Consider the following 10,804-nt stretch of genomic DNA (forward strand, 5'->3'; position numbering starts at 1 on the left):
GTGAATCTTTTAATTTCCCACTAAGATACGTCAATAAGCTAATCTTGGGGAATTCCAGCTATGGGAAATGAAAATGTGCTAGATGAAAGATTTCTGGCATCTGTGGAACCATGTGCTACTGAAAGGGTAATGAGCTCAGATGTTTGGAACTCAAAATATAAGCATTGTCATAATATACAGAAAAAGAACTCCCATTTCAAATTTTTTTATTCTAAATAAAAACCACACTTTGTGCTGAACAATGGAATATAAAAGAATCAGATGTACAACGATTTTAGACATCTACTATTTGGGAAAAAAAGTTTACAAAATGTACAAAACTTTACAGCAATAGATAGTAAACACTTAAATATTAGGAGGTCAGTACTTATTAATTTAATGGAAGGAGTTAGACATCAACACCTCTTCTCCATCTTGTAAGAGATTTCAGCTATTAGAGGTAGGGGGGAAGGTAAGTGGATTGGACAAGAGAATGTTAACGAAACACCAAAATCAAAAAGTTTTATTTTCATTCTGATGTTAAGCTTATGATGCATAATCACACAAACTAATGCTGTGCATGCCCTGCTTCCTGACTCATTTGGTGCAAAATTTAGGGAAAAGGACACACAGGGACTCCCAACCAAACACAGGCTGCTCCACACAGCCCATTCCCATGCCAACAAATTCAGTGTCCATCCATAAAGGACTGAAATTCACTGTCGAAGTCGAGTGGTATGGGGATGGGGAATAGGACCCAGCAAGAGGCAAGGAAATTTTATCAGTAGTAAAAACCTGACTGGGAAAAAAGATATCTAAGCCCAAAGGTTTGTCTTAAAAACAAAGTGGTGCTGATGGACCAGAATAGAAGTAAAAAAGAACTTTACCCATTTCCTGATTCTTAGGGGTCTCCTGGGTACAATGCTCACCCCACCTCCTTTCTTCCCAACTAGCCATTGAACCATATGGACTTAGTGTTAAAATTTAGTACTAAATATTAGGGTTCAGCAGAACTTCCATGGGCACTGAGGCACCTATGAACCATCAGGGGTCGCTGGAGTGCAGGACACTGATCCCCTTCACTGGCCTCTATGGTTTTTCCCGGCATTCCATTTAAGTATTGCTGTTTCCTCTTAGGAAACAAGTTGAGAATGGCCCCAAATTTGGTTTAATACTCTACAATAGCCATCTTAAAAATCTAATAATCTGTGAAGAGGAGGACTCTGTGAATTATGAAGCTGATCCTGAGTACTGAACAAGAAAAAAGGAAACAGGAGACAGCATTCAAGGGTCAAACAGAACTTCAGAAGAATACAGCAGAGGGCAGTGCTAGACAACAACAGGATCCAAAAAATGAACACCAACAAAGTAAATACCTTCACCTGGTATCCTAGAGTGCCCTTTGCCACAATATAGCATTTCAAGTAAAACAATTCAGAAAAGAGTAACCTGGAGGCAGAGGAAACAAACATGACTTCATGTAGGTAGGAAGTTCACACAGAGGATGCCCAGAGAGACAGGGTTTGGTCACTGAGCCTTGTGAGCTACTGATCCTGCTGGCCACTGGGCCTCCCTGATCAACCACTTATCCTCAAGGAGACAGGGCAGAGTAGTTTTTTGTTTAGTGTTTCAAGGACAAAATTTCAAAGATCTGCTTTTTGGTTTACTGGCACAAAGGGAAAACTTCACAGTTTCAGGTTACATATACAAATTACCCAGCATCCATGATGCCCTCTACTAAGGAAAAAGGTTTCTCTGGTGTATTTATCCATTCTCAGCTGACAGGGTTCTAGTAAGTACCACCTCTCTCATATCAACTATTCCAAACTCAGTCCTCATCAGGTCTCAGAGGATCCTTCATGCTTGAGAAAAATACTAGATACTTGATTGTAGTCAAGTATTATAAATTCCCTTCTTAAATTCCTCATGGTCAATGTAAAAAGTGTCAGCATTGCTTCCGAGTTGGGTTTAGACAGTGAAAGGTGGATCTTTAACTGGCCATTATATAAGTCCTGTCACCTAGTGGGGACTAAAAGCCCACCAGAGAGCCCTGTGCTCTGACTCTAAGGCTTGCTCAATCCAGGGCTGGAAAGAAAAACAGTAGGCCCAATAGGGATAGAGCTTTGGTTCACTCATCTTAGTAAAGACAAGGACAGGAGCCCACCTAAATTTATAAAGGACCTCAAGGTGTACAAAAGCTCCTTTGTGTGACATGACTTGATCCCCTCATCCCAGTCCCTAATCTACGCCATCACAGGATAGGATGATGAAACGTCTAGGAATTTAACTGGGCCCCAACTTTCTAGAACTTGCATCCATTGCCTAAAGGAAGAAAATGTACTTGTTTAATAGGTTTGACATGGTCTCCCCCAATGACATCACTATTCCCCAGATCTCTGGCAAGGACAGTTCCACTGGATATGGCTACTTGCTTACGAGAAACTTATTTTACTGAAGTCTTTTACCCAAAAGAGACACTGGGTAATTCACATTCAAAAAAAAAAAAAAAAACAATAAATAAATATTAATGTCCAAAAAGGCTTTGTGGGTTAAACTACTTGCTTGTGAAACAGCCTGGAATGTTGGTGAGTCCCATCAGGGACAGTGTCAGGCTGAGGCTAGGGACTCCCAGAGCTCACTTGAGCAGGGTGAGGTAGTATGAGCTACTGAGGCGCCACTATGTGAGAATATAAGATCACGGGTCCTCTCCCTCCAGCCTTCTTTGGGCAAGACCCCGTTACAGCACAAATAAGAAGGGAACCAAACAGCCACAAAAATTGGGCCGCCTAAGGAGGGCCTGAACCAGCTGTGTCCAACAGCGCCCCCTGGAGGTGATGCTATGACAAGTCAGGATCAATTCCAGCAGGTCAAAGGTAAACTGTCAAAGCTTCAGCACGGCTAACACAAAGTAAACAAGCTACTTAACTGGGACAGACAAAATGCACACCCTGCTACACACCACCAGTTAGTTACTCAGGTCCCTTTAATCCTAAAGGGCTCATAGTTCGACACTCCACCACCTCCTCGGTTTTTTCAACTACATTACAGGCCAAACCCTCTCCAGTGGGAGACTGAGTATAAATTAAGGCAAGGCTGCTGCTGTCAGAGGCATCTCCTGTTATCCACCTGGAAGCTGAAGGTCACTGGAGGCTCCCTGACCTCTTTGCCCTACAGGGAAGTCTTGATGTCCTGGGCCAGCCCTCCACAAAAATTATGATTCTTTGGAAATGAGGAGAAAAAAAGGATCTCTCCTGTCCGTTCAGGTTGCCACATCTAGCGGCACTACAGGACTAACCCCATCTGCTGGCTAGGATTCATCCAAAGCTTTGCGATCTAAATAGAAAGCTTTGCTGTCAAAAGATTTTCACTGCCAATCAGCAGATCACGGCCACAGGGCAAGCAGACACCTCTATCCCTGACACCTTTTCCCTGTTAAAGGTTGGCACTGGAACCTGAGGTGAGTGGCCCAGCTGACTAGTCCTTTCTGAATGAGCACATTCCCCAAATCCCTCTCATAGCTGCTTGTGCCACCTGAAAGTCACCTCCTTTATCCTGTGAGGCCGTTGGTTGGATTCTTAGCAGCATAAAATCTATCAGTAAACTAAAACTAAAGAAGCTGAAAAGGGAATCTAGTTAGCACAACTGCTTGACTAGACCCCAAAACCAGCCTCAAAAGAATCAAAAACATAGGCCTTTCTGGGCCAGAACAGGTATGGAGGTAAATGCAACAGAGCCATTGCATTCTCAAAAACAGTAACAGCTTATGTGCTATGTACTTTTCTTCTAAAAACACAACATAGAATGGAACTCCTAGCAAGGCAAAACTGTAGCTTCAACTGGGAAGAGACCAACAGCCATCAGAAAACCACTGTCCTGGTTGCCACCCAGGAACTCCCCTGGCTCTGCTGGAACCCAGTCAGCTGTCTGGGTTCTTTTCAGCCTCTTTGGAATGGATAATGTACATGAAGGTCTGCTCGATGGTGAAGTCAGGTGGGAGGCTGCCTTTGTGCACACCGACATGTTTGCTCATGAGGTTAAGGGTAGAACTGTAGTGACCACAGACAGTGCAGCGATACATGAGTGCACCTGAGTGGGTCTTGAGGTGGCACTTGATGGTCGAGCGGCCTCGGAAGAACTTGTGGCACACCTTACACTGATAAGGCTTCTCGCCCGTGTGGATCCGCCGGTGGTAGTTGAACTCACTTGTGTGGGCAAACCTTTTGCCACAGACCTTGCAGCTATATTTGCTGTTCCCAGATTGGCCCTGCAGAGCCAGCTCCTCACTCAGAAACTCTTCTGCTGGCAGCTTCCGCTTCTGGAGGGCTGGGTGCTGCAACCCCAAGCCAGGCCGCACCTCAAGGCCACTGGTGCACTTATGCTGGCTGACATGGTAGCGATAGGCGGCCTCTGACCTGAAGCTCTGGCTACACAAGTGGCAGTGAAAGAGGACATCTTCCAAGCTTTGGTGCACAGCCATGTGCTTCTCCAGGAGGTGCCAATCCACAAAGCTGCTGGCACAGACAGAGCAGGAGAAAACTGAAATGCCCAAATGGGAGAGGGTGTGCCACATGAGGCTGCAAAGGTTGAGGTGGCGCTGGTCACAGACGCTACAAACCTGCCCCTTTAAGTTCAAATGGTCGAGGATATGGCCTCGGACCACATGAAAATCTTTGGCCAATGCTTTCCCACAGGCAGCACATTTCAACTCTGGGGAGGCTGCCCCTGAAAACAGACCCAGCTTCCCAGGCAGGGGCTCATTGGGGTGAACAATGATGTTGTTCTCAAATATTCCATCTCGTCGGTGAAGGGTTAGCTGCCACTGGGTAAAGAACTTTGTTTCACACATGTCACAGGAAAAGAGAAAAATGCCAATGTGAGAGAGGACATGGGTCACCCGAGTGTTTCGATCCTGGAAGTGGGTCTCACAGACTTTGCAGTTGCCGGTCAGCAGGTCTACATGGTCCCTAGCATGCTGTCGGATCAGTTGAATATTAGGCTCTAGAACTTTCTTACACACCTGGCAGAGCATAGCTTTATTCTCCCGGTTGTCATTGTCTCCAAAGGTCAGCTCATCCTCACTGTCATCACTCAGCTCAATCACCTCCTCTACTGTCCCAATCTCTTCAGTGGGATCCTCAAACTGCAAATCATCATCCCCCAGGTCCTCCAGCTGGAGCTCATCCATCTGCCCAAAGCCTGGATCTTTGGAATGGTCACTATTGCTCAAACAGGAATTGGTTCCAATAGAGATGTCAACTGCACTGTCAGGAGTGAAGAAGCTGTTTTTACTGAAATCTCCATTGCTTTGAACTTTGTAGGGCTGGCAAGAGCTTGTGCTGGTCCGGACACCTGTGCTGATGGTGCCTAGGCCTGACTGGGCTGCCATATTAGTAACAGACATGAAAGAAGCTGGGGCATCATGGTCTTCTGTCTTTGGTGGCAACGGTGGCTGTGGCAGAGGCAGGCTATGATTAGTGTCACTGGCAACATTTCTCTCTTCATCCTTACAGCTTCCTCCAGCATCAGCTGGTGACACATAGTTTCTATCAGGACCAAAGTGTTCCCCATTGCCCCGGAGTTCTCCAAGGGGATGGGCAGGATCTGCTGAGGGACAACTCAGAGTACCAGACTGGCTCTCACTAGTGCTAGTCAGAGGTTTAGCCACCGTAGTGCTTTCCAAGTCAGGAAAGGTAGAGTGGCAGGCCTGGAGAAGGTCCTCCATACCCAGACGCTCAGCCACCTCGTAGATGACTCCAACATTGATCAGATCTGTGAAGAGTTCTGATGTGTACACAAAGCTCAGAATCTTCTCAAAGTTGGCAGGGGTGATGAAGTCCACCACATAGGTCCTGGCAGCATCAAGCCCAGTATTCAGAAAGAGGTTCTGAAAGTAGCCCGCTGCACAGGCCAGCACAGCCTTGTGGGCAGGGAAGGAACGGCTCCCTACCACAATGGTGACATCGCACATGGTCTCTGAGAGTCGACACTTGTTGAGTTCCTTCAGCAGGTTGTTGGGGTGGTTGGTGCTTTGAAGTTTGATCCTCATGCCCATCTTAGCAGCTCCTACAAAGTTGTCTCCTTAGCAGCACAGTTAATCTGTGAATAGCAAGAGAAAAAGATGGAGGGCCAAACAAACCTGCAAGAAAGGCTCTGGAGAAGACACCCACTCAGAGTGCATACATACTCTGCTGGGAGCAAGGACTACAACAATGGCAAGACGAAACCTCTCTCCTGCACATACCCAAACACAGAGAAATCATAACAAAACCCAAGGAATAAAAAAATCTGTCTTGCTTGTTGTAAAGTCAGTAAAAGGATGTGGGCCTCAAGCTAGTGCCTTACAGCTAAGTAAAAAACATTCCCTCAAATACAATCCTGATTTTCATTACCAGAGTAAGTGGCTCAAACTTTTCATATTTTAATGTCTTCTTAGACACACTTTTTTATTTCAGTGAATATATTCTCTTACCTCAAGACATCAAATGCTATACATACAACTTCAACAAAATTATCAAAGTTCTATAAGGTATTCAGGAAGAGTTCAGGGGGCACCACCTTTTAGTTTTGTAATTGATGTCTTTTTTGAATCTAAGTAAATCTCATGCTCTTGAACTGCCATCTCTCCCTACTTACTCTGGCTTTTCCTATACCTACTCTGGCTTTTACTACAATCCAGGACAATTATTTTGTGGATGAAGTTCACTCAGAACCAAAAAAGTAAAGCAAAGTAGAACACGTCTGTAATCAGTGTTACTTGAGTATGCTTTATTCCCTTTTACCACCCTTTTCGGGTATTGGGCTTGCACTCACGCTATACTAACATTTACTCACTGCCTTCAAAAAGACATCTAATTAGCTAAGCTTTCTACAGTCTAATTCAATACCACTTTTTCCCTTCTTGACTCTTGCATGCTTGTTCTGTCTCACAACTCACCCTGCACAGCACAGCCCTTTGCCCTCTCACCAGATTCTACCAACAACGCCCAACTTTTTCTGGGGCCCAGTAATCTTCTGAGTATTGTCTGGTACCAGCTGGGCATCTCCCTAAGCCCCGATGGCTACTCATTCACGACGGGCGGGTCAGGACACTGGGCCGCCTGTTCGAGGCCCAAAGATGGTATTCGGAACTTCCGAGGAAGACCCCCCTACATTCCGACCCTCCGCAGGGTGGAATCGGCGAGGGCTGGCCGATGGAGCGGGCTGAGACACTCGCCCTGGGGAGGCCCGAGCACCCCAGGCCCCCCGCGGGCCGCTGGGGTTCTGCCGTGCGACCCCGGGCAGGGGCGCGGCGGGCAGCAGGCAGACAGGAGGCCACTGAGAGGCGGTGGGGCCGGCGGGGCCGACTCGGGGCGCGCGGCTGGGGGATGGGGCCGGCCGAGGGCAGCGAGGAGGAGCCCGGCGAGAGCGTCAGAAAGGCCGGGCCAGGGCTGGACTCAGCCAGGGGCAACCCTCGCCCGGCCGCGCTTACCCGGCTCCGCGGGGCCCGAGCACCATCGCCGCCGCCGGCTCACACAAAGGCCCCGGCCCGCCGTGCCCGGCCTGACGAGGAGGCGGCGCCGCCGGCCGCGGCCAGACTCTCCATCCGCCGAGCCGCTTGCAGCGCCGGCCCGGGCCTCCCCCGCCGCCTGGCCCGCAGCGCCCCCCGCCGTCCCGGAGGAGGCAGCGCCCCCCGCCGCAAGGCCGCTGCGCCCTCCGCCGCCGTGGCCCAGGAGGAGGCAGCGCTCCCTCCCTAAGGGGAGGCCGCCGGAAGCACCCCCGGCAGAGCTTTTTCCAAGCACTGGTTGGCCACTTGTGTACTGGATCGACCTCTACTAGCCCTGGCACCTGATAGTGAAAAGCCTGTCCAAACTCAGCTCTCATCCTCTCTCTAGTCTCCATCTCATAATCCAAAAGCTTCTTACAATGTCTACTGTTGTAGTTTTACAAAAAGTTGCAAGTTTATTTGACTAATTTGTGTCTCCACTAGGCTATGATCTGTGGTTTTATGCACAACTTAGCTTCAACCTTAATACACGTGCTGGTAGAGATGGTGATTGTTTAATACAATCTGTGTGGATGGATAAATGAACAAAGGAATGAAAGAAGGAGTACTTGAGGGATAGCCCGGTGATGGGCCATTCCTGTCCCTCCTTCCACCTAAATGATCAGCACCCACTGCGCCTTGGCTGCACAGGCCAGTTCCTGAATCCTGTCCTCGCCTATCCTTTCTAGAACTGTATTCCCGATTCCTCCCCTCAAATGCTCTTGCCCAAGAGTAGTCATAAACCAATACTACTTACCCTACCACTCCTCACACATTAGAAATTAGACATTAGAAATCTGCCTCATCCATTCTGTCTGCTCCACAGAGAAGAATCCCACAGCTTCAAGACCCTGTCGCCATTCCCATCTGTTCCTCTGAGGATAGCAGACTGCAGGCGCAAGCCGGAGGTCCAGGCACACCCAAGTAGGCTTGTGCACTACTTCAGTGGACAAAAGGGAATAAAGGGACACAGGATGTTGCCAACTGATCTAAGTCAGTTTGGCCGTTCAGTAATAGTCAGTTGTCTTGATGAATTTGCAAGACTATGTCTTCATTTTATTTGATATGCAAAGCAAGCACTGTATCAAACATTTATTAGATAAGAGACACAAAGAACAACTATTCGACTTGACCTTATAATTTAGGAATAGGGAATTCCAGTTGGAGGCCGAAACTATCTTCCAGTGGCAGGCCCAACCCCCACAGCTGTGTAAAGTGAACATCACACAACCAGCAGGCTGCAGGTGGTCAGCTCAACTCTAGAGACAAAAGGTGAGGAGTTGCAAGGTCTGTGGCCTGCTCAGTTTCCCTACAAACTGCTTTAGCTACTCCTTACTTGGGAATGTTGATCCCAGTAAGCGTCATCTCTTAATAAATGACCCACAGCACATAAATGATAGTGTAAATAATTTGTACTGAAGTCCTTTTTAAAATAAATCACTCCAGTCATGATATCATCCATATGCAAAACCAAATGCAGAAGAAAGGACTGTTATTTTACTGAGGTCTTCGTGACCAGGTCTCCTTAACCAGATCTCCTCTGGTATCAATCTCTTTACAACAGGGAGAGTCAGGATCCCTTCACATACTCTCCAAACACAGAAATAGGAATCTAATTTAAAATGTGTTTTCATTTTTCCTAGAATTTCTGGTGCTGTAATTTTTGTCTGCCCCACCAGAGAGCAACCTTTCAGCATTTATACGTCATGCTTGGCAAACAGTTGTCTCATCTCCACATATATGCCGAACCCTAAGTCTTAGGAGAAGCAACTCTTGAGGTTTCCACGACCCAAAGAAATTCCTCAGCCTCCATGAAAGTGTTCCCACTTTCCAGCTCTAAAAATAACTAATTTTGAAGAGCCAATGAGATATCTCACTGGAGAAAGGATGTACAATAGGGCCACTCTTTGACCTCTGGCTAGGAAAGGGAGCCCTCCTTTCCCCACCTCCACCATGTAACTGTGGGTTCAAAGAAGCCCCAGTCAGGTTCTAAGAGTATAGAACTTTTACTGGGGTGAAAGAACTGCAGGAAGTGGCCTCTGGCTCCAAGTTCCTGTCCGGACACTGCTCTAGAAGAGCTGAGTGTGGACTTTGTGTCAGTGCAATTCAGGAACAAAACTGAGGCTCCTGACATAGGCTAAGATAGGGATCCTGAGGATTTCCCAGGCTCTGTTCCATTAGGATACACATTCTTCCCTGGGATATTTGTCACATTAGATTAATAAAATGTATCTTCACCATGTTTTATTCATTTTTTTCACTGTGTATCATTATCTTCAAAGTAGTTACTCAGAGTACAAGATGTAAACCCAAAAGAAACAAACAGATAATAATACAAAGCTTTCTTTTCAATAATCTGTTCTGTGAGTCACTGGCCTTGCTGCAAGGGCTGGGAATAACTACTTTATAGAAGAATCTGAACTAAATGTAAGACAATTGACACTGAAAATAGCTGTTCTTTTCTTTCTTGGTCTCTTCACTAACTTCCTGGTCTACGCTCCATTTCTAGCTTGATCAAGATTTGTTTCCTTGTCAGGGCTGGGGATTTAGCTCAGCGGCATAAGCACCTGCCTTGCAAGCAGGCGGTCGTGAGTTTGATCCCTGGTACCAATAAAAAAAAAAAAAAAAAGATTTGTTTCCTTGTCCACAGCCTTCTAGGCTGTAAAACTTATGCATGGGTCACCATTTCATCCCCAAGAGCTGTCTCAACATTTAGAAGCAACAGCACAATACACTGCTACAGAGTCTTTGCAGTCTTCACCTTCCTCTGAAATTAAACAAGGTCAGATTCAGGAATTAAGGTCTCCCAGGCCCATACCAGAAACGCAGACAAGTCTTTCAGTGTTTTCATTATCAGAAGTCTTCAAGTGTTAGAGACCATCTTCTAAATTCATGTATTTATTGTTTTAATCACTAAATAATCTGATACTGATTGAACCAAGCACTGTGTGAGGCAGTTTTAGGACAACTGATGTTATAAAATAAAGTGGCTTCCATTTAAATATGATGTGTGTGTCATATGTTTGGGAGTTTTGTTTGTCTGTTTGTTTGTTTTTGATGATACAAGGGATTGAACCTAAAGCCTGCATACTAAGCTACATCCCAAGCCCTTTTTCTTTTTTTTATTTTGAGATAGGGTTTGCTAAGTTACTCTGGTGGGACTCAAACTTGCAGTCCTCCTGCTTCAGCCTCCCAAATAATTGTGATTAACAGGTATCACCATACCCATATAAATACATAAATGTATTTATAATGTAGTGGAGAGGTCAAGGAAAAGAAAAACCAAACAAACAATACATTACA

General features: G+C 46.3%; 1 protein-coding gene across 2 annotated transcripts; it reads right to left on the reverse strand.

Annotated features, from left to right (window-relative positions):
* Positions 1–189: 189 nt before the first annotated feature.
* Positions 190–7,346, reverse strand: Zbtb39 (zinc finger and BTB domain containing 39). 2 transcript variants are annotated; one of them, XM_063254982.1, is made up of 2 exons: positions 6,944–7,346; positions 190–6,075 (listed from the first exon to the last, which is right to left on the reverse strand). In XM_063254982.1, exon 2 carries the CDS (start codon positions 6,029–6,031, stop codon positions 3,896–3,898), a length of 2,136 nt encoding a protein of 711 aa, XP_063111052.1. In that variant the 5' UTR covers positions 6,032–6,075; positions 6,944–7,346; the 3' UTR covers positions 190–3,895. The 2 variants fall into 2 exon arrangements, with proteins under 2 accessions (XP_063111052.1, XP_013014845.1); XM_013159391.3 differs by having other exon boundaries at positions 6,914–7,346.
* Positions 7,347–10,804: the final 3,458 nt, after the last annotated feature.

The sequence above is a fragment of the Cavia porcellus genome, unplaced genomic scaffold, assembly GCF_034190915.1.
Source record: "Cavia porcellus strain 051 isolate PalLab524CR breed Dunkin Hartley unplaced genomic scaffold, mCavPor4.1 scaffold_8, whole genome shotgun sequence".
Classification (NCBI taxonomy): Eukaryota; Metazoa; Chordata; class Mammalia; order Rodentia; family Caviidae; genus Cavia; species Cavia porcellus.

What these genes read in the sequence shown, in the direction of transcription:
- Zbtb39 (XM_063254982.1), bottom strand. Translation starts at nt 6,031, where the DNA reads ATGGGCATGAGGATCAAACTTCAAAGCACCAACCACCCCAACAACCTG.